The sequence below is a fragment of the Chaetura pelagica genome, unplaced genomic scaffold, assembly GCF_000747805.2.
Source record: "Chaetura pelagica isolate M959 unplaced genomic scaffold, ChaPel_1.0 scaffold166, whole genome shotgun sequence".
NCBI classification, from domain to species: domain Eukaryota; kingdom Metazoa; phylum Chordata; class Aves; order Apodiformes; family Apodidae; genus Chaetura; species Chaetura pelagica.
In genome coordinates, this window is record NW_009953758.1 from 4929423 (window position 1) to 4952412 (window position 22990).

The 22990-nt window shown below is 45.3% G+C and overlaps 1 protein-coding gene across 1 annotated transcript in view; it reads right to left on the reverse strand.

Moving 5' to 3' along the window:
- WNT8B (wingless-type MMTV integration site family, member 8B) overlaps positions 1-5632 on the reverse strand; it is a 12328-nt gene extending 6696 nt beyond the window's left edge. Inside the window, exon 1 of the mRNA XM_010000797.1 lies at positions 5535-5632. Coding sequence (XP_009999099.1) covers positions 5535-5632 — 98 coding nt within the window. The remainder of the gene's footprint in view (positions 1-5534) is intronic.
- Positions 5633-22990: the final 17358 nt, after the last annotated feature.

A 22990-nucleotide genomic window follows, 5' to 3' on the forward strand; every position in this document is an offset into this window, starting at 1 on the left:
CATTCCTGTTCCTTCAGCCTTGCTTTTTGATGTACTGAGGTGCTGCTCAGCTTAACTCAGGGTAATATTGCCCCAGGAGCACCCTGGTTTCTCTTGCATTCCCAGGAGATGGGCTGTGTGCCAGTACTGCTCTCCCTGCAGGACCATGTAGAGGGAAGCTGCTTCTACATAGTGTGTGTCCTGGCAGCATCACTGCAGATCACAGTCCCCTCCTTCCCTGCAGTGCCAGGTCTGGCTGCCCACTCTCTGCTCTTGGTCACATTAAGGTGATGGCTGAGCACTAACACACTTGTCCCACCTGCTGGACTCTGCCTGGGGAGGTGTGGGGGCATGAGTGATGTGGTCTTAGCCAAAATTAAACTTCCTTTTTATTTTTTTTTCCAAATGAAATATGAAAAATCAAGATGAACAGTTTCCAATGGTGCATATTTGTAAGTATTCCTGTGAAACATTTCATTCTGCCACCATTCATGGAAAACTGTTCTACTGAAAATAGTTTTTGTAATCTGAAATTGCACACTCCTGAAACCTCCACCTCCGGGGAGCCTCATGATACCCACTTTGTTCTGTAGGTCAGTAGCTCCTGCTTCTCCTGTGGAAGAGGACACTGGGGCCAGAGAGATGGCATGATGGGATTGAGCCCTTTCAGTGGGTGAGTGACTGGGCAGAAGGTAGAGCATGCACTAAGAAACAACAAGGCTTTTCAGCTTCCTCTTGACATGATATTCTACTTCATATCCTGGTCATTTCCCAGTGGAGGATGCCTCTCCTTTTTAGGTAGCCTTTAACCCACGCTGTGTCCCTTCAGCACTCTTTGCTCTGCTATCAGGTATGCAGTGATATTTGTTGCTTTTCTAGCTCCTCTCTCTTTCCTGAAAATCCCTGTAGCTGGATGGGCCTTGTCTGGCTGGGTGGAGAAAGGTGCTGCTTCGGGTATGTTTTTTTCTCCCTGTGTTTTCAAGTGATGTTGTCTGGAGCCACAGGTCTCCCTGATAAGGGGGAGAATGGCAGTGTCCTGTTGTGCTACAAATCCAGCACGGAAGAGCACAGGGGCATCCCAGGGTGGGCTCGAGCACAAGCAAAAGCAGGCACTGCTGCCACAAGCTGGGGACAAAGCGTAGCTGTGCAGCAGCCCGGCCGTGGGCACAGGGGCAGGCAGAGTGTGGCTTGGGTGAAACCTCAAAAAAAAAAAATAGTGTTTGCTGTTTCTCACAGTTTAGAGAGAGTTGAGAGAACTAGTTTGTAAAGTTTCACTTTGGCAAGTCTAACTTTTTTTAGTTGTGTGTCAATATGAATGAATTGTGTGCTGGGAAAGATTTCCCTGGGTCAAAATGGGAGGGAGAGGGCTGTGCCAGGGCACTGCGAGAGCAGCAGATCCTTTCCCTTTGTTCAGAGCCCAGGATTCAGACCCGGCTGTGCTCCAGCCCCTGTGGGTACTCTAGCTCAAAATTGATGGCTGTTTTGCAGAGGAATTTTCCTTTGGGAGCTGCTTCTGCATTGTACAGCTAATTAAATATTTCCTGGGACTCGGAGGGATGGCATCTGTAGCCGGGTGATTAGAGCATTGGGTGACCTGAATCACACAGGGCCATGAACCTGGGGCTTTTCAGACTGTGTAAGCTCCATGGGTCCCCATCCTAATGCAACTGGGTAGCAGCATGAGCAAGTCATTTTTCCATCTGGTTTCCCTCCTGTCCTTTGCTTTGCCCTTAAGCATTTTGCTATGGGGACCACACTCAGGATGGTGTCAGTGTGAATCTGAGCTCTTGAGTAGCAGCTGTGAGAAAACTGGTAAATTGTCCCTGTGTAGGCAAGGGAATTGCAAGTCCTTGCTTGTCTTGCTTTTGTGACCAAAACAAGGGACACATCCCATCAGCATTGCTTCCCCTCTCAGTAGCAAAAGTCAAATTCATAGTGTGCAAGAAAGATTTGCTTCAAACCCTTTCTGGCCTCATCTTGGAGTAGGAGCTTCTGAGCACTTGCATGGGTGGCTTTAGGAGGAGGACAGTAATCCACAAGTTCAGGGTTTACAGCAAACCAGCCTGTTAGCAGGTGTCAATTGACATAACAGCATTGAAGCAGAGGATCTGTTCCTCCCAGGATAAACCTCAAAGTTCATAAAAAGGCCAAGTTCAGGATATGCCAATTCACCATCTGCAGATGAGCAAATGGTACAGTAGCAATTTCCCAGCAGGATATTCTAACAATTTTTATTAAGTCAGAGGGACAGAAGGCATTTCCCTGATCTCTCTGATGAGCAGGCAGGCACACTGCTGGGCGGGTTTGTAGGACTTAGACAAGTAAGAGATTCATTTAGGCTGGTACACTTGACCCCCCTCATTTAACTCATGCAGCTGCAAGTGAATGCAGGAGAAGGTGAGATGGGACTGTCACATGGCTGAAATTCTTATTTGTGGTGAGAGAAAAGGAAAGATAATAATGGAGAGAAAATCTGTGTGCTTGTCTTTGCTCATATGATCTAGCTAAGAAAAATGTGTCTTTGTTCTGGATGTCTTCTCCAGCAGGGGCAGGGAGTGATTAAATCACTTGTTCCACAGATGTACAATATTGACAATGCCACTAGAGTAATCTCTGTGCTGCTAATAGGAATCGCTATGAAAATTATTCTCTCTTCATTTTTCTCCCTGTGGTGGTCTGGTTTGTTTGTTTGTTTTTAATGTATGTATTTCTGCTGATTTTCCATTCTACTGTAAAGGAAAGCAGAATGTAATCCTAAACTAACCGGCTAGCTGCATCTACACTGGGTGTAAACCAGCCCAATTCTCATGACTTCAGTGTCACCACACTCATTTAAAACTTTTTGAAATCACACACGAAAGGAAATGCTTGGAATTATTATTGAAAGTATCTTCTCCAAGAAAGCTCACAGAGTTTCTAGCTATCTAAACCCCTTTCCCTCCACCTTCAGTCTCCAGGACAGCATTACATGGGCTGAAGCTGAGCAGGGACAGACCTCAGCAGGTAGACAGAGGAGTCCCACCGAGTTCTTCAGCCCCTCCCCAGCCCATGCAGGGCCCTGGGCAGGACATGCTGCTTCTCTCACTGTAACTCTACATATCCAGGTAAAAAGGAAATCTAGGGCAAGTGATTTTCATTGCATCTGATATTAGGAAATTATCTTGTAGCTAATGAGTATCTATAGCAGGAGTTCTCTATCATAGTTTTATTGAACCCAAAAGCAAATCACCCTGCCAAGCAGCTGTCCCATTATATTTTACATATATCAAATACTAATAAGCCTCTGATAATTTCTGTTCAGTTACAACTTTAACCAACAACAGCATACTGTTCCTCAGCTTAATATGCCCCAGGAACCCTATCAAATCTCCCATTAAAACATTTGTTTGATACCTTAACACCCCCTCATGCTGCTGTGCTGCTGGTTCAGCTCTTTAGAAAATTATAAAGCTGCATTTAGATCTTTACTGTCATTATTGTAAATATGGAAAATTGATATAATTTCACTTTGCATCTGATTTCCGTTCTCAAGTACAAACTACCCCAAGTTATTAGAAAACCAATGACAGTGGAAATTAAAGGCAGTCCCACAGGCGAAGCGTAAAAAAAGCATTTAGAAACAGGCTGATGGATCAGAGATTCTTACATTATCCCAACCAGATAGGAGACTGGGAGAAAACTCATTAATGTTTGGAGCATTTCCCCCCCGATTTTTCTGTTTTTTTGTAGTTATTTGTTTTTTAGTTCCTAAATGCAAACCTGATAATTTTGCTCATCTAGAAACACACTGACCATTCAGCCCAGCTTACAGAATGTAATTCACACTCAGGGAATGGCCACACATACTTAAAATAAATAATCTATATTGCCCCCCACTCCCGATTCTTGTTATTAAATCACAAGAAAAAAGCATCTTGATGCATTTTAAGCTGTTGGATCTGATAAAGAAGACCAGCAAAAATTACAAGCAGGATGATTCCCACAAACCTTGCTTTTTTCTACTCTGGTGTTAAGGGACAGGATCTGCAATATGATAATTTTGAATGAAGTTTGCAATTTTTCTCAGGAAATTATGGTTTGCAAGAAACACGCAGAGTGTGGAGCAGGGCCATTTTCATCTATGAACTTTTATTTTGGAGAAAAACTTCTGAAAGGCAGATAGGCAATATAGACATCCAACTTCCACAGAAAATGCCTGGAATTTCTGTTATTTAACTCTGCCTCTACTCTGTGCTCTGAAATTTTTTCCCCTTTGAACTGTTTCTTTCAAATGTTGGTTTCAATTTTTTTTCATGTATTCTAAACATGTTTATATTGACAAAAGCAAGACACATACACAAGAAGAGCAGTAAAAAAAAACAAACAGCATGAGTTCTTGCCTAGCTCCTGCATGACATACATATCCCCCGTGATCCAGAAGGGAGATTTATTTGCTACTGTATAATATTTAGATACATAGATATTGTTGCACATTCTTTTAATGAAGGGAATAGAAAATCTCTGAAGGAACACCCAGCCTAAGAGGAATGAGTTCCCATTTACTCTTGAGTTTCTTTTCTGTAATTTTGTTTTCTCCATTCATGGTAATAACCCTAGAGATCTTCTATGGGGGAGGCAGGAGATTTTAGTAACTGAACAGGAAAAGACTTTCACTGCTGTCAGAGATAAGTCTGTAACCCACTGAGCAGATTCCCCAGGGTGTCACAGAAATGGAGAATAAAGTTTGGATACTTGGTAAAATCACATAGGAAAAAATACCTACAGAGCCAGGCTGTTTGAGTCCATCTCCATTTGGACACAGGATAGATAAATTCCACAAGGAATGAAACAAGATTTGATGCAAGTGCAATCTCTTTCTGTTCACCCTTATAAAACATTTCTGGAAATAAATGTAAAACCACTCTTAGGACAGAGCAAGAGGCCCAGAGGAGATGGCTGTAGGTTTGTGCACGGGACCCGGGTGGTTGGGAAAGAAGCTGTAGCAATCTCCATACCAAATGCTTCTCCCCAGGAAATCCTAATACATTAATTTCAGACGGGTGTAATCCTGACCCTGTGCCTGCCAAGGAGCCCGGGTCTCAGGCTGCTCATCCGAAGTGATGCTCCTGTGGAACTAACCCACCCCTGCTGGCTCTGAGCTCTTAATCAGGGACTGTCCTCTTCGGGGAGCAGAGGAGAAGCTCTGCTTGATTTGATTAAGGCAAGAGACAAGCTGACTTTGCGCCTTTGGAAAAACAGAAATCCCCGAGTCTCCCATTGGGTTATCCTCCCAGCTAAAAGTGAGGGGCTAGATCTTCTGTGTCCTCTCTCTTCTACTCTGTTTTAACCCAGCTCAGGATTGGGCCCATATAGTTATTGTTTGGAGGTACAGGGGGAAAAAAGGAACTTTCTTAGATCTAAACTCTCTGTCAATGAATGTGATGGGACTTTATTAAATATCAGAATGTAGCTAAGTGGGAAAGAGGGGATATTTAGAAAGGTGAAGAGGAATTTCCTTAGGGTGTCCAGGAGGAACACCTGCCTGTGACACAGACTGAGGTGCTCTCAATACTCACCAGGCACAGCAGGAGTGGAAGAAGGGAGTGAGGAAGAAGATGCCCAGATAAGGGTCCATGTGAAACATAAAATCCAAATAAAGAGGGAGAAAGAACATCTTTAAAAAAAAAAAAAAAAAAAACCAACTTGGGTACTACCACTACCAGAGGAAAAAAAAAAAAGAAAAAAAAAAAAGAAATGCAACAAAATTAGGGAAGAGATGGAGTTATTTTCCACCCGGCAGTCCTGGTGTGATGAAGAGGCGTATGCCTCCTGAATCCCAACTTCTGCGAAGGGCAACCAATCCTAAAGTAAGAGCTAAAGGGGGTTGGTGAAATGGAGCTGCAGAACTTCCTAAGAAGAGATTATCTACTTAATTAAAGATTTTTTTTTTTCCCCTAAGTCCTTCAGCCAATCAGGACTCAAGTGCCAGAGAGAGATTGAACTGATGAAAAGAACGCCCCAGGTTCCTCGAAGACAAATGCACCACGAAAGGGATAAGAGGGAGGGAAAAGGGGAAAACAAAACAAAACAAAAAAAAAAAAAAAAAAGGAAGAAGAAAGAAAAAGAGAGAGAAAGGGATAAAGAAAGAGACAGCAAATCCCTTAAGGTAATCACTAGATTGAATCTCCACCAGCACAGCACTGCCCCTCCATCCCCCACAAAGGCAGCAGGAAGGGCTGCTTTTGGCGTGTTCTTCCCTCCTCCTGCCTTTGGAGACACCTCTAGGGCTGGTGTGTGCTGGGTGCTCTGGGGTGGGGGGCCTGGGTTTGGGCCACCCGCTTCTCAGAGGCCAAGCTGCAAGCTTCAGGGAGGGCTGGGAAGCAGGTATGTGAGCATCATCTCTGCCTCAGTCTCCCCAGGAGTTCAAGGCAAATTGGAATCAGTTTATTCCTCCATCTGCTCCTCCGTCATCATGGTGACCTGCTCTTTCTTCCTACCTCCTGTTTGCATCATGCTATTCTTACACCAGGAGAAAGGCCTCAGACTAAATCTTCCCATTCCCCCTTTATTTCTTTTTGCTTTTAGGGTTTCCTATGAAGTCCATGAGAGGGGGTTATTGGTTTGGGAGCATCACCAGTCTCTCAGTGCAGGCTTATCCCAGGCCAAGCGCTGCTGGAGCTACTTAGAGGTGTTTGCAGCCTGTGCCTCCTGGGCACGTAGGACAGCTCAGTTGCTGTCACCAGCACAGCCACTCTGACCAGCCTGATGTCAGTTGGACCAGCTGTGCCACCCTGTCCTAGAGCCATAGGAGCATCTTCTCCACACTGCACTACTGATTTTCATGCTGTGAAATTAAATAGCTAAAACGTGGGGCTGACACCAATCAAACTGATTTCACTTGGGGTGCAGCTGCTGGGCAGAAGGACAGGATTCAAAGTTGGAGTGAGACCCAGTGGCTGAGCAGGGCAGGGCTGGCTGGAGGCTGAGCCTTGCTCAGGCCACCTCAGGCAGATGAAGGTCCCTCCTGGGTCACGCAGTCTTGGGGAGGGAAGCCCGCCCAGCAGATTTTTGCTCTCAGCTGGACTTTGGCCATCCCACCTCGAGTCTGGCTCTGCCCAGGTTTTGTGTTGCTCCAGCCAAGGCAAGAGTGTGGCACAGCACATAGGGCACCACTGGCCCGTTTCTGCCTTGGCCTGTGGTGCTGTCCCCCCGGGCCCTCACCCCAGGGAGTGGCTGGGCAGTTTGCAAGCACCCAGGTGAGGAGAAAATGCAGCCACCAGTATTGGATCCCAGGGCCAGCTGTGTCTCTCAGCTGCAGCCTATTATAGCAAGGTTGATATTCTGTGCACTAATGAAGACTCTAGCTCCTGGGGCCATAAGGCTTTTTAAAAACTATGGTGTTATGTACACTGAGAAAAAGCTTGAGAATTTACCTAGGTAAAACCCCAGAAACTGAAGAGTGAGAGGAACAAGAGCATTTTTTTGGGTTATATTTTGTTTGCTATTTATTATCTTGAAATAGATTTTCAATACTGTCATGCTTAGCACAGTTTAATGGTTTTGGTGGCCTAATTCAAGTACTGGAGGTGTTTGTGGTCTCCCAGCCAGAAGAAGGTGTCCTGGACCCGGCATAGGAAGCAGCCACAGTAGCTGATATTGCTCCGGGGGAGCTGGGGGGGCTGCCCACCTTGCTGGGGCTCAGCTCCACCAGCACAGCACCAGTGGGATGCAGGGGATGCTGCCACCCTACACTTGGCATTTATTTCTAATGGCAGGAAGAAGAATATTTCCAGTTATTTCTTGTAGGTCTCCAAATGTCTGTTTTAGGAGTCTTGAATAACAGTTTTCACATTCCTCATGTCCATTTTGAAATCATGCAACAAACACATCAGATGTGTCTTCACCAACTGGAAAGGAAGGACACTATTGGGTTTGCTGGGGTGAGCTATTATTGTTTACTCCAAGAACAAATGAGGGGATTGCAAAAATGAGGAAAAAATAATTGTAGGTGGATCCAAATTAAAGAGGAGGAATATATTTTTTATAAGAGGCAGCCAGGCCTTCCTCCAAGCTCACAGAAGTACCAGCAGCACTAGGGTGCTTCAGAGCCAGCAGCCTCTCCAGTCAGCTTCTAATTTAAATTAAATGTAACAGTCACTTTCCTGGAATCAAGAATGTTTTTCAAGCCAAAAGGTCTGGAAGCAAAGCCTGAAACAAAACTGTCCCAAACATGTTTCAAAGCACCTAAATCCAGCTCTTGAAGGCTGTTTAGGAGACTCTATGAGGTACTCTCTAATGAAATAGGATACATAATAGTTTCAGAATGTTCCTCAAATTTTGTTATTGTTGCTAACTGTAAATTTTCTAAAATGGCCCAGAAAGCATTAAAATGCACTTTATGGCTGAAATGACTGCTATAATATCCCATCTGACCTGTTGGCCAATACAGATCTCTAATGACCTTTACATTGAGTGCTGTAATGTTTGCTTGACTATTTGCTCATCTCCCAGAACGAAAGAGAGTTTGAGGACAACAGCAAATAGACAACCTACCACAATCTGTGGTAACTTGTTCCAGTTTGTTGAAACAACAAACTAAAACATTAATATAAGATGTCTAAGTTTTATTTCCAGAGTACAGAGAAGATTTGAACTGTCCTCAAAGAGCTTGTGTAATTAATTACAAGAGTTCAAAATAACGCTCTTGCTGTCTTCCACCCTGGTACGAATGCTACTGATGGATATGAAAGAAGAGGTTAAGAAGTGGATGTAGAAATTCTAAGTCTGTCTTGCAGATACTTAAATCGTTTCTTAGTGTCAACATAAAATGCCCAAAGGACAGATTTTAAAAATAAAATGGCCATTAAAAAGGTCAAGATGAAGTATCTTATTTTAAAAGATATGTGAACGGTATGAGATTAAAAAAATAAATTCATTTTGTGTAAAGGCAGACAAAATTCAACCCTGAAAGAGCTAAAGAAGTCTCAGGAAGGTCTGGATTCCCAGTGCAGTTGGCAGATTTCAACTGACTTGACTGCAGCTTTGCCTTTTGGACCTGCTAAATACAGCTTTGGTAGCATCTAATGCCTGTCAAAACATTCCCCAGCACCCCAGGAAAGTGTAAGTGTTGCTTGTGATCCTGTACTGAAAATTCCCTGTGCTATTCTGCTTCCACAGTCAAGTAGTTCTGGAAACAAAGCCACATAAAGGCTGGGGAAATGTAATAGCTTTTATTAGATCTTGATTGCTATGCAATGGAAGAAGCAAACACACTTTTTGAGCATTTTGGCTCTGAAAAGACAGCAGCCTGTCTGTTCAGGTTTTTTGGTGGGTTTTTTTGTGTTTGGATTTTTTTTAATTTTTTTTTTTTTTAGCTATATCAACCTGAGATTGTGCCATTAGAGACAGTATTGACACACCAGGACATGCAAATGGCTGCATGACCTCTTTGCTGTAAGCTTGATTTTGTAACCTTTATGTCCCTAGTGCTGTCCTCTGCATGGGTGACGCATGCTGAGCAGCCTCCCCTGCGGTCTGCTTGTGCTTTCCCAGTATTGAACATATCCTCACCTTTGCAAGTTCTCATACAGTTCATGCAGGGACAGCTCAGGGGATCTGCAATCAACTGTATAACTGGACACATCCATCACACTTCTCACAGGAAGTGATTTCTGTGAAACTGTGGAAAAAGGCAAGAGGGTCAGATGTTCAGGCTGCTCTTCAGTTGCTGTAGAGAAGCTTGAAGTGTGCAGAAGAAACCAAGAAAATTATTTCACATCAAAAGGGAGAGAAATATTGCAATGGCTATACAGGGTCAGTTCAAGGTTTGAGGTATGGACACATACAAAATGTTATCTACCTGCAGCTTTCAAAATGCATCCCCTATTTTTCCTATTTTACAGGATGCAAAACTGAGTCCCAGAGCCAGGCTGCAGTCTGGGGATAGATCCAGCCTCCTGCTCCCTGGGCTGGCCCCAGCCTCAGTCTCAGTAGCCTGATGTTAGGTGTAGCCAGTTATAGGTCAGTAAGGGAAAGACCCTCTTTAACCATGGTACATAGAAGTTGGCCATGCCCTGGAGCAAGTGCTCTGGTTCATCCTTAGCCTGGGCTATGATTCCTTTATCACATACTCTCAGTTACAGTACTAGAGGATATTTCCTTGGAACGGTCTTGACTTGCCATGGCAGTAACTTGCACAGGCTCATGCGGCGTGGGCCAAAAAAGCATTTATTTTGAGTCCAGAAAGCAAGTGTGCGTTCAGGGCATCTTTTTCCAGCACCCACTGACAAGGAGACTGAGGGCTGCAAGAGGGAAAGAGGCAGAAGTCCTGAGAGGTGGGGTGCTGAGAAAGAAAAGCAAAGGCAAGTGAGGAGTGGGGTGCCGTTAAAGGACAAGTGGGATCAGCTTGGAGAAAAAGGACTATGAGGGTGGGAGGGAAATTATATATAGCACTCCAGGAAGGTGTAATTAGGATGAGTGAGTCAAAGCACAATCCTGGCTGGCTGCCAGGAGATGAGATAACCCTGCGGGTGAGAGGAGCCACACTGAGCTCCCAGGTCTAGCAACATACTGTGGCCACTTGCCAGCTGCACCCCTCTCCTGTCCCCATGCACCTTGAAGGAAAGCCAGGCTCCCATGTGGAGTGGCAGCCACAGTGTTCCACAGCACGGCTCTTTGGGGACCAGAAGCCCAGGCCATGTCCTACTGCTCATCCTGGACGTGGCCACCATCCTCCAGAGAGCCTGGCTTAGGCCACCACAGACAAGCTCAGGGTCACGGGAGTTTATGTCACAGGTATCAATGCAGGTGGCTCTGGAAAAGCAGCCTCTCCTCAGCACCTGTGAGGGCTCTGCCTCTCGAGGGGGCAACGTGATTGGACCCTGCACGAGAAGATTTGGGGCATGGCAAAAAAAAATTTGAAAAATTTTAAAAATCCTTCTATACCAGAGTGAAGGATGAGTAGCTGGAGGGGAAAGGGATTTTGGTTTGTGGTGCTCAGTGAACTGGAGGACGAGGCAGGTAAAGCAGGAAGATGGCCCAGCAGTACGGTGTAAATACTTGCTAGCTTGGGTCTTTAGAAACTCAAGAAAAATCTGCACTGAAGCTGCTTAAATGGATCCAGTGTTGCAGCAGAGACACATTTTGTTTCCCTTTCAGGCTCCCTGTGCTGCCCTCAATATCATTATTATCAGGAATATTTTGAAACAAAACCGCATTTCAAACGGAACAAAATTAGGCCTTTTTATTAAGAACAACTGCCCAGGGACATGCTTTGATCTTTTTTAGCTGAAACCCTCCACGTGCTCTGCAGGAGCTGTAAATAGCTCCATCCGACCTAAACCCGGAGATCTTCACTCAGCCCGGCGGTTTTGCTCGGCTCTAGTGCAGAAACACCGATCGGTTTGGAGTCCCTTTTGTAAGGCAGGCAGGAGGAGGTTCAGCTGAGGGTTTTACCAATCCTGTGATGCTTTTCATCTCTACTTTGCTATGTGCCCTGTGCCGAGCCCCCCGGCGCGGCGGCGGCTCCGCAGCCGGCAGGTGGTGCTCCCGGCCCGGCTGGGCTGGCCCTGCTGCTGCGGGGCATCCCTGGAGCACAGGGAAGCAGGGAAATGCTCCGGTGCTGGGCATTGCCGTGACCGGAGCAGAAAACAGGCTCTGCAGGGGATCCGAGCTTAAAAAAATCTTCCCTGCTCTCCCGTTCCTTGAGGTCTGGTCTGGCTTAAGTCCAAAGGTGATCGTGAATGGTCCAGTGTTCACAGCTGTGGTCCAGAGCCACTGGCAGCTGTGCCCACAGGAAGAGGGCTGCAGCACCCTGAGGTGAGCTTGCTGCCACAGTGCAGCCAGCCCTCCTGGCTGCAGGACACTTCCCCAGGAGCCAGGCACCCTGGCAGCCAGCAGGTCTTCTACCTACACCTGGCCTTAGCTTGGGAAAGGTCAGGCACTCAGCAGGGAAGTGGATGTAAAGCCATCAGCAGCATGCACAGAGGATCTGGATCCACACGTTTTCACTTGTGTACTCCCTAGCAGGCCCTAGGACAAATCCCAAGGCCATGTACCTGCAAATTTGGTATTTTCCCCCTAAAACAGCGGTAAAAGCCGCCCTGGCAGAAGTCCTTCCTCTTTGCCTACGTATGACTAATATGACTAACCCTCAGCGTTTGCCCAAAATGAGTCAGGCCTGCAAAAGCATGAGACCAGTTTGAAAATAACACACAGTGGGAGCTATTTGTGTCCAAGGCTTTAAGGTACTCTTGGGGCTCGTTTCCTCTGGAATCGGCAGGGCTGGGAACATGCTGTTCTCCTGCATGCAAGGCAAGCTGAGAGGATCGGGCTGTGGGCGAGGGGGCTTTCCAGTGAGCACTGGATGTCAAAGGCTTGCTGTAAATCACAGGAGGTGGCAAGGCTGAGAAGGCACGTAGGACCTCTCTGCGTTGCCCAAGACTGGCTGAGTGTGGGTCCTGGCTGTTTGCCTGTGAAATCTCACACGTTCACTGTTCACACATAAAAATACCAAATCTTTTTTGCTCGGTCCTTGGCCAAGAACTTCTATTGGCCTTCAGTTTGTTACTTGTTGCTACTCTTCACCTCGGGAGTGGCTGCATTTCAGTGTTGAGCATCAGATCAGGCCACAGGGTGCTGTGGTCCCCAAAGAGCTGTAATGAAAGTGGAATTGTTTCCCAATAATCCAAGAGCTCAGACTCTGGCTCCAGCAATCCCCAGTGCCATCTGCCCTCACTAGGACTCTCTCTTCTGCCAAAATAGTCAGTCCCAATACATAGTGATGATGAGGAGCCTGGAGACTGAATCAGAGAGTCAAGGTGTAGAAAAAGCTCCAAGATGGTGAGGGTAAACTGGCACCACAAAATCTATCACTAACCCTTTGCAAATGTCATTGTTGACAAAGCCAGAATCCAGCTTCCTGCCAAAATTTTAACTACAAGACACTTTTATTGATGGTTGTTGGAAAAGTGAACACACTGTTGTTGGACAACCCTGGCCTCTTTTCTAAGTGTCCCAAGAAACAGGCTGCTGCATAAAGCAACACTTTTGCTGGCTTACTGGGGACAAGCCCCTTGGCTTTCATACTGTCAGCGTGGATGAGGTTTCACCACTGATGAGGTCCACCACAAAGAGGTGCTTTATTGAAACATAACACTCTCTGAGGAATGTGTTTCTTTTCCTGTCTAAAGGGACCAGACATTTTGGTTACAGGCTAAGAGCATGGTCTGTGGCCTGATCAAGATTTTCCACTGAGCCCTAAAAAATAAAGACCCAGAGAGTAAAGGAAAGACAATTGTGGCTAGAAATAATATCCCTTTTCTGCATATCACTGTTGAAGCACAGCTAGGAAAGAGGGCTTCGTGCTGGGCAGGGGCTGCTGAGGGGAGTCAATGCATGATGGTGAACTTTGGCTGGTTACATTCCTTTGTCACAACTGATAGCAGTCAAGCTTGCTTTGTATGAATGTTTTACAAAGTCATCCTTCCCTGACCTCCATCACTGCAGCATCCCAGGACATGCTCTCCTGCTGCCTCTCAGTACACTTACAAAGTGTAAGCTGTTGACTAGAGGCTGGTAACCACGGCACTGCTCAGATAATGACTTGCCCAGACTCAGGCAGTGAGATGGAGGGTGTATCGTGTACATATCGTACATCAGAGCTGAAAACAGACCAGAGCATAGCCTGCTATAAGGGAGAGAAAGAGGGAGCTGAGGGTTCCCCTATGACACGTCACTGCTGAGAAGGGGTGTACCCCACGGAAGAAGATGCAAAAACATCCTGGCTTCTGGCCAGAAGCTGCTGGGGGCTGGGACAACAGTGCACTGGGATGGCACTGCCTCAAAAGTAAAAGGGGCTGCTGAGTGAAGTCAGCTCTTCCCAGACATCAGGGTGTATATGGGGACCTGCATCTAGTCTCAGAAAGAAAATCAACAGCCATGTTGGTGTTGGTTTTACATTAACACATGCCAAGTAGGAATGAGTATTTAGAGGACAAAGCATTCATTGCTACACTGAGAGACAAAGCAGAAAAAATGCCCATCTGCCACCAGTTTAGAAGAAACTAACATTCATATTAATACATCATGGGGCAGTATTTTCTGGAGTGATGCACTTCAGGTAGTTTTGTCCTTAACTGCTGCCACTGTGAAAAATGTGCAAACTTCAGACTTTTCACTGTCTGATTTCATCACAGTCCCTGTTTGGATGGCAGAGTCCCACCCTTCCTCTCCTCAGTTTTCAGAAGTATGACAGCATGGGGATTGGAACTAGGTGATCTTTAATACCCCTTCCAACCCAAACCCTCTGATTCTATGGTTCAGACCTCATGCCATCCATGGTGAGCACAGAACAATATATAACTTGCACTGGCAATGAAGACACCAACTTAGGATGCATTTCCTCTGCAGTTCCCTCTCCAACTCAGGGATGGCGATGCTGCCTCAGCTTTTACTTCAGCTGGTAACGCACACTATACACTTCGTGAAGGGCTTTTTTTATTAGCACCACCGGGTGTGCTGAGGGATGGCTGCATATGACAGAAGTCATTCTTACAGCCATGGTCTGCCTGCTGTTGCTGCATCCAAAGCCTTGCATGCAGCTGCTGGAACAGCCCTTACCGGCCCATTATTTGTAACCATAGAAAGAACAAAATGTCCTTGGGAATTAAGTGTGGCTTGTTTCTGGGAGGCTTTTTACTATGAGTACTTACAGACTGTATCAGTCATTGGTAGGTGGTGATGCTAAGAGGAGAAAGCAGATTCTACTCAGGACAAAGAGGCTTCTAATTCCAGCTCAGCCTTTGACCATGGATAAATTATTCCTTTTCTGCATATCTCAGTCTCCCTCCTCATTCATGTATCTACTTAGACTGTAAGCATTTGGAGAGACTGGGTCTCTCCCAGTGTGGGTTTGTACAGCACCCAGCACAATGGAGACCTTGATCGTGATGGCCGCCTTCACTTATTATCTTAATAGCAGCATAAAAATCTTTATATGAATTAATTTACCTGAACAAGCCTTTCACCATATTGACTCCAGACCACATATGTGATAAGAAGTGAGTGAGGAAAGGGTGTGCATATAAAACCACTTTCTGGGGTTGGAGTGACTGAAGGTGTGACATCTGGGCTGTGAGTGTAGGTGACTGCCCTCCGAGTGCAGCGCTGCACCCCAGGCACGATGTGTGTACCTCCTACAATGCCTGCTAGAAGCTTTTGTCTGTGTGGGAAAAAGACTCCTTGTCTCGGATCCCAAAGTATGATTTTGTAGCAATTGTGGTGGCTTTCTGTGGAAAGCAACTCTTTAGAGAGCAGGGCTAGCAGCACACTGGCACTTCAGAATGAACTGGTCCCTTAATTTCAAAGGAATCCCCTCGGCCCGTCTGAAGAGGGAGCAAAAAGCAAAGGTCTAAGACTGGACCCTCCAGTCCCTTTTCCGTTTTTAATTGCCCACTAGAAACAGCACGGGAGGTAGGAAGTATCAGTTCATAAGGCAAACTCCCTTTTGACTTAAGAACAGCCTGACAAAGGACATTTAATCATGAGTTTTTGTCCTTTTCCCATAAACAATGTGAGGACCACTAATACTGCTCCCTCTGTCATTAAGACAGTGAACTTCATGTCTTGCATGGTGGAGGAGCAGAACCCACTGTGAACCTCACCTCCCATGGTATGTCTTCCAGCTTTGCTAGGTTGCAAGGCACAGATGTGTGTGCACCAGGTATGTGTCTCTACCAGAGAGAGCTTATTTCATTGGCTTGCTGCCTCTCCTGATCAAGACATCAGTCAGTCATCCAAAAGACCTGGTGGTGTTTTACTGTGCTTCCTCAGGCCAGTCTTGTGTCTTATGTGTCTCCTCTGCCCCATCTTAGCAGACCCACATCAGCACTGTGCAGGATCCTTCTGGCAACTCTAGGCATCCTGAAGCAACAGTGAACCTCTGTTCCTCATATGCCAGCTAGTTTCTAATCCAAGCCTTGCTATTTTTATTCCGTTAGGATTTCTTCACTCCCTTAATAAATACATAATGTGGCACTCTATCAAATGTCTGGTTAAAGGCAGAACAGTTGCAATCATTGCTGGCCATTTGGGCCCAGAAAACACCTGACTAATCAAATGGTTTGTTTGCTAAGCTGACTCAAATAGCAAGTCTCTCAGAGGAAGGACCTGGATATCAGGACTCTGTCAGCATTTAATCTCTCTCCCTCTTCTCTCCCAAAGCAACTACATTAATGATGTAGTAGAGGAGCATTCAGCAGCCTCCTACCATGTTCACCATCTGACCCCTGCACCAAAGGAACAAGCACAAGTCATAAGGAAGGTTACAGTACCTCAAACAAAATCACACAATCCTCTGAGATTTCTGTCTCCAACGTCCCAAGAAATGGCAACAGTTCTCACTGCCATGTCCCCTCATGACCTCAACCCCAGTGTGTCCTACATGTGATACTTTCATCGAGAGTGACTCTTCTAGTTTGGACCACCAGCAGACACTGCTGGGCTTCATCTGAGCTGAGTAAAAGCACACACATTCAAAATAATACTAAGCTCTATAAAAACAGGGAGAAGGTGGCCGCAGATATGTGCTTGTAAGCATCAGCTAAATGGTAATTTGGAGCTGTTCTCCCTCCCCCTTTGCTGGGTTATCTTGAGAGGACAGAAGCCAGAATTCCCAAGGAGCTAGTAATTACTAGTAAGTTTCCAAGAGCACAACTCAGAAACTTCTAAGGAAAACAAAACAGTCATATAAACCTATCTCTCATCCTGATTTCTAGGGGAAAAAAAAAATAAAAAATAGAACACCTGCCCTCTGAAAACTAGGTGCTTCACAGAATCTCTGGCAGAATTTCCAGAATCACCTTCCACAGATGAAACCTGGGGCTGGATGTTATCTTCACAAAGCTAAGATCGTGGATCATTCTCTTATGCTCACTTAAATATGTTAATTAATTTATTTCAAGCATAGCTCTATGCTCAACATGTACACTTTAAAGCATTTGTACTGAAATTAGCACAAACTTGTAACTTCTCTGCTGAAGAAAGGTGGCCTGACCCTTTATAAGCATCAGCTGTGCCTGCTCCCCCTTCCAGGTGGGGAATTGGTGGGGGACAGAGGGCAGCTGACCAGAGAGGGTTTCCTGTAAAAGGAGTCTGCTGAGACAGGGGCTTCTGGAAGGTTATTCAGGTGATGAGAGTGTGTAGCTGGTACTATGTGCTAGGGAAAGGCTGGGCTGCAGCAGAACTCCAGTGCAGGTTTAGAGATTAAGCCACAAAAATTCAACTTGTGGTTTAGGCAGCTGTGTAAGGCAGCTGCTAGTGAAAAGGGGCTGCAGTTGTATTTGGAAACTACCTATTACAGCTGATACTGTGTAGGGGAGGGTGAGCAAAGTGATGCATGGTCTGCTCTAAGGAAAGAAGTTATCTTTTGTGATTCTTTTTTGTTTCTATCTCTTTTTTGGGGTTTGGTATGCTCTGGGTAGTGTGAAAGAGAAGATTTTAGGCTCTGACACTGGGAACCTGAAGCAATCCTGAGGCTGCAGAGCCAGTAAATGACAGCTGAGAGTCCCCTGCCCTTGAGGAAAGCAGTGCCTTTGTCCCTGGCCTTACAGGCAACGGAGGCTTGTGAAAGTCTCTCTTCTGATGATGATATGATGATGTGGCAGTCTGACCTCCTATGTGGCATTTTTCTGCTTGTTGCTGGCATATCATTAGGGTCTAGAAGCTTATGAATTAGTTGTGGGGAAGTTGCTGCTATTTTAAGTGTCTTTACGCCCCTTCCAGGAGCACAGGACAGCTGCTTTTCTCAGGTCTCCAAACAACTTAATAGTCAATCTGTAGGCTCTTCCCTATGCTAGAACAGGTCTGCTGCAGAGTCTCTTTGGCCAAGCCAGGGTTATTTCTCAGCTGATGATCTCACAGATGGTGGGGTGCAGGAGCAGAGCTCAGAAGGAGTCATCTGAGGAGCTGGAGGCTGAAGCCACTCTTTGATAAGGTTTGTCCCTGAGCTGCTGTTTTGGTTGGGTGCTATGTGTTTGTGTGCTGGCTGTGTCTGATCAGGTAATTTCACTTAAGTAATCCCTTTCTCCTCCCATGTCAGAGAGCGTGGGGTGTGCAGCTGTCAGACAGTTTCCTTGTTGCCTGGCATCAGTCTTATCACCCGTGAAGTTTACTGTTCTCAGGTTTCTGTGGTCAGCCAAAGATTCAGCAATTCTGGTGCTTGCAGACAAACAGAAAATCTGGCACTTTTGCAAGTGTGACCATGTCCCTGCAGTGGTTGGCAGGATGTCCTGCCAGAGGGAAAATTACAGATGTTTGATCTTCAAACTGTGTCCATAGGGAATCTTACTAGATCTGAACAGCTATCATAACTCCTCTGCTATCTGGGAAGCAGATATTCTAACTGCAAGGCTTCCAGTGGCTATATCCACTGCTGTTTCATCACTAAGCAAATAAACCAGTTACAAACTTATATTACTTAATGATGTCAAATTTTTAAAAACTCTTTGATCTGAAATTTACTTTTTTTTTTTTTTTTTTTTTTTCCCTCCATCTGCAAAAAGATCTTGGGCAAGAATGCAGAATCAAATAAGCCTTGGGATGGCTCAAAACCAACTAATTTGCCAAGCCTCTGGCTATCCAGGACATGTCAAATTACTTGTTTACTGTAAAAAAAGCAGGAGTGTGTTGCATAAGGCTCAGTGAGGTGGGTATTAGTCCTCATGAAGAAGGAAGAAGAGGGCATGGCTGAGGTTGCTCAGCCACTCAGTGGTAGTGTGGAAATGAGCATCCAAACTTCTTGAGCCCCAGTTCATGTTTCATGCATTAGGTGAATTTTTTTTTTTTTTTTTCCTCATGGCAGAGGGAAAAAGCAGTTGAGAATTTCTACCCCCATTGGTCAAGGAGCTGGTATGTCCACCTTACTGCATATAGACCCTGACTGGAAACACTTATCTGAGGGGAGGGAGTGGATATCACTGGATTTTAACTTGAGTAGGTGTATTGCTTTGTTACTTCATACAGGTTTCCTCACCCACTCTATCTGCACTGTAATTAATTTAACTGCCACACTGATGGGACTTAATCTTAAGGTTCTTGCTGGCTGCCCTCTGGCAAGTCTGGTGATGCCACCTAAGAGAACTCTCACTTGATGCCTTATGGCTTTCTAGATGCTCCCCTTCCAGACAGAAGTGGCATCTGCTTGGGTTGCTGGCAGCAGTGGTTTGGAAGCTTTAGAGGGCACTGAAACTGTCATCAGCTACTCTGCTTGCTGCTGCACAGAGAGAGGTAGAGGGAAAGGCATTTTGCTTTCTGAAGTAGGAAGGCTTCTGCTTGAAGTGTGGGGACTTGAAAATGTTTTGGCACTGGTAGAGAGGATTGTAGAGGAGTCCCTTTAGCTTTACATCTGCTGACATCCCACAGGCTTTCCTTGAAGTCTGAGGTAGAAGTGGAAGTGTCAAAGCTAAACAAGGTTTTTAGGACTGTCTCAGCAGAATTGACATCACCTGTGTTTCACACAGATGAAAGAGATAAGAGAGGGGAAAAAAGGAAAGCAAGCTTTGAAAACTTTGAGTGAGTAAAAATTAATGACTAATATAATTAAAGCAGAGCTGAGCCAGCTCATTTCCCCTCTGTTCTTCAATCACATCCAATTTGGCTTCTTTTACTTGGGCATTAAACAAATCCGATGGCTGTAGGCAATACGTGGATTCAGGAGGTCCCACAGGCTGAAGGACCTTTTGCTCTCAGAGCAAGATGCTGGGCACAAAAGCTAAGCATTTTGTTGTCTGCCTGAGCAGGCAGGTGACAATGGGAAATGAGCTGCTGATTGGAAATGTTTGCTGACCACTGCTCACTGGGGGTGCCAGCTCCAGCTGCCTGGACCCAAAAAGCTCGCAAAGCCAGAACCTCATCAGTGATGGGGAGAAAAAAAGATACTGGAAACACCCTGTTCCATCTCTTAATGAAACATGATGTTGCTGACATCAGTGTGCTGGGATTGAAGGAGTTACTGGATACAATAGGAAATATGCTCATCAAGCAGAAAGTTTTGCTTGAATGACATTTGAGCTAGGCACGTGTCAGGACCATGCTTGTGTGCTCACAGAGGTCAGGTGTGCATGTGAAGTTTCAGTGATCAAGGTTGGAACACCACCAGGAAATCTGGAACAAAGTTTCACCTGTCAAAGCCTTTGTTTCTTTAGTCTAATAATTTCCATTGTGTTTTGGACAGGTGGTTTTGAAAATATAACCCAGTGTCAAGAGATGGCATTAGATTTTCAGCTTTGCCACGGATACTTTGGGCTGCCTCTTGCAAGGCAGCTCTGTGCCTGCATGTGTGCATGAAGTTTTTGCCTCTTGGATTATAAATTTTCTCTAGGGTAGGAGCTGCAAGACTGTGGGATCTGGGTCTAGACTTTCAGCACTTGCATGGAACGGGTGCTTAACAGAGGATGAGCCTGTTGGTGGTTATTAAAAATAAAGGTCCATATATAATCTGACTGTTCTTCTATAGGCCTCTAAGCATCTGCTGCTGGCTGTGGTCTGACTTCTGGTCTGACTCATAAAGCTAGTTTTGTTGTAATAGTTATTCAAATAACCTCATGTTCTTTTTATAGATGGAGAAACCTGCCTGTTCCTTATGTGGAAGTACAGACTTGACAGCCCTCAAGAGATGGGAATCCAGGTTACTTGGAGGCAGATTGAGGGGGAAGCTCACAAGATAAAACATTGTGGGTCTCATTTCTTGGCAATAGTGTGACTAGGAACACTTGTTGGTTTCCTGCATTGCAAGTGCTGAGTCTGCACAGTTACTCTGGACATCAGTGGCAGACACAAGGCATCATATATGGAAATGCTTTAGAATAACAGCAAACTCAAGTGACAACCCATGTCTGAAGAGCAGCAGAGTTGGGTCTGTGAGTTCATGGTCCCCAGCCATGCACTGAAGCATGCAGAGAAGACGATGTGTGGGGTGATGGAACAGAGAGCAGTTAGCTGCCTCTTATGTGGGACTTTCTCTCTTTGAACAGATGTTCCTCTTGCACAAACGTGCACATGGTTCCTATCAAGCTCCTCTGCAGGGCTAGATTTGACTGAATTTCCTATAGCACATTTCAGGAGGAGGAACATTCCCCACAGCCACCAATTTGCTCTGGAAAACAGTGGCAAGGATCTTACTGTGATTACAACAAGCCCTCTCATGGCTAGTGGCTTGTTTGGTCAAAGAAGCTGTCCTATGCAGTCTGTCCTAGCTGGGTTTGCAGCTCCCACCAGGAAGGTATGAGTGCCACACTGTCTTTAGCATGTTTCTCCCAAACAGGTGGTGTAAATTCCTTTCTCCTTGATTGGGTAGTGTTAGGGGAAAACACAGATTACTACTGCTATTTCTTAAAATATCTTTTATTCATTAGCTGCTGTTGTTAATAGAATCCAAGTGCTATTAGTAATAGCAGGTAACTATTCACATAACATACCTTTCATTTATGGCCGCTTATAAGCTGGAGCAATGTGTGGAGACCAACCCCAATGAGCACACTCAGAAGCAGAAGGTCATCCTGATGCACCACTGGCTTCTAGGCAGGTCTTTGAAAATTCCTTTAAAATTTCCTGTGTCACCAGCTGTATACATAACTCCATGTTCTTCATCTGCATATAGCAGCCACTGCCCTCCTGGGTATGATCCAAGTCACATAACCTGTTGTAGATGCTAATTATATGCTGGCAGCCTTGTACAGCACTAGACCCTGATGATTAATGTATCAGTTCTTGCAAATTCTTCAGGATTACTTGTCTCCAAACCTTATCTGTCCTTGGAAAACTTTCACATAGTATCTTCTTAGTATATACCTTTATTTTACTTGGCCTGCGAAGTTTTCTACTAACTATCCATCTGAATGTATAGAAACATCTAGAACTTAAACACACAAACTTGCACAAAGGGAACTTTTATGACTTCAGAAGGTAAAGCTTTGCTGGGGTGGTGGAAGGTACATGTCCTTAACAGAGTACCTTATATTGTGGCATAAGGTGAGCTCAAATTCATATGGAATAAGCTGGTTAGATCAGTACTGAAAGATCAGACCTGAAAGCAGAGAGAGCAAAGTGGAAGAGTTGAGCTGGTGACATGAGAGCAGTGCCAGAGTGGAGATCCCATGGCTGGTGAGGAGGAATGGGAAGGACATTTATCTACTCCAACTGGTCTAAGAGCCTGTGTGTGACACAAAGAAAGGCTCCCTGCCACAGCTCTCCTTCATGTTTTACAGACTGTTTAGAGTGTCCCCCCACTCTTTTGCTGTTTCCTAGACATCTCCATCCACAGAGATGTAACTCCCTCCCCATTTTAAAGTGTGTGTTTGGGCTTGTGACCAAATGTATCACCAGTCTTCCTGTCTCTCATTTTGACTAAACCTACTCAGTTACACCCTTTAGAGAGGTAACATAAGTTCAGGTAGACTAATTCTGGTTCCTGATTTTTAATAGTATCTGTGGGCTTTTGCCCTGTTTCTGTTCAGACAGAAGTCTTCAAGACACTCCTTGTAACACTTAATGGAATTGAATCTGGACATGCAGAGATTTTTCCTGAAGGTCCACCTTTCTCATATATGGAGTGATAACTTCCTCCAGCAACTGTGTTGTAATGCCCAGTCTCACTGCTGGTGGGGAACAGAGACTCTAGAAGGCTCAAGAGGAGCACAGTAACTGTGTGGCACCTGGCAGCTAGCAAATTACATCTCTGCTGTAGGGAACGTAGCAGAGTGGGATGGCCCCATCTTTCAAACCAGCAGAGAGCTATCTGAGATCTCAGCAATATGTCATGTGCACTGGTTACTCATGAATAGGTTTGCTTGGGGCTTTTCTATAGATGTGGTTGGTTAATGAGCAAGTTTACTTCTTCAGCAGATCTCAATTATCCTGACTCCTTTGTGAGCAGCACTGGCTCAGTCTGGCAGCTTCACCAATGTTCTTTGTTGACTTTCCCTGGTTTCTCCTAGATGAGTCTTGGTCCTCAGCTGCTGAAAGAGAAAACATCTTT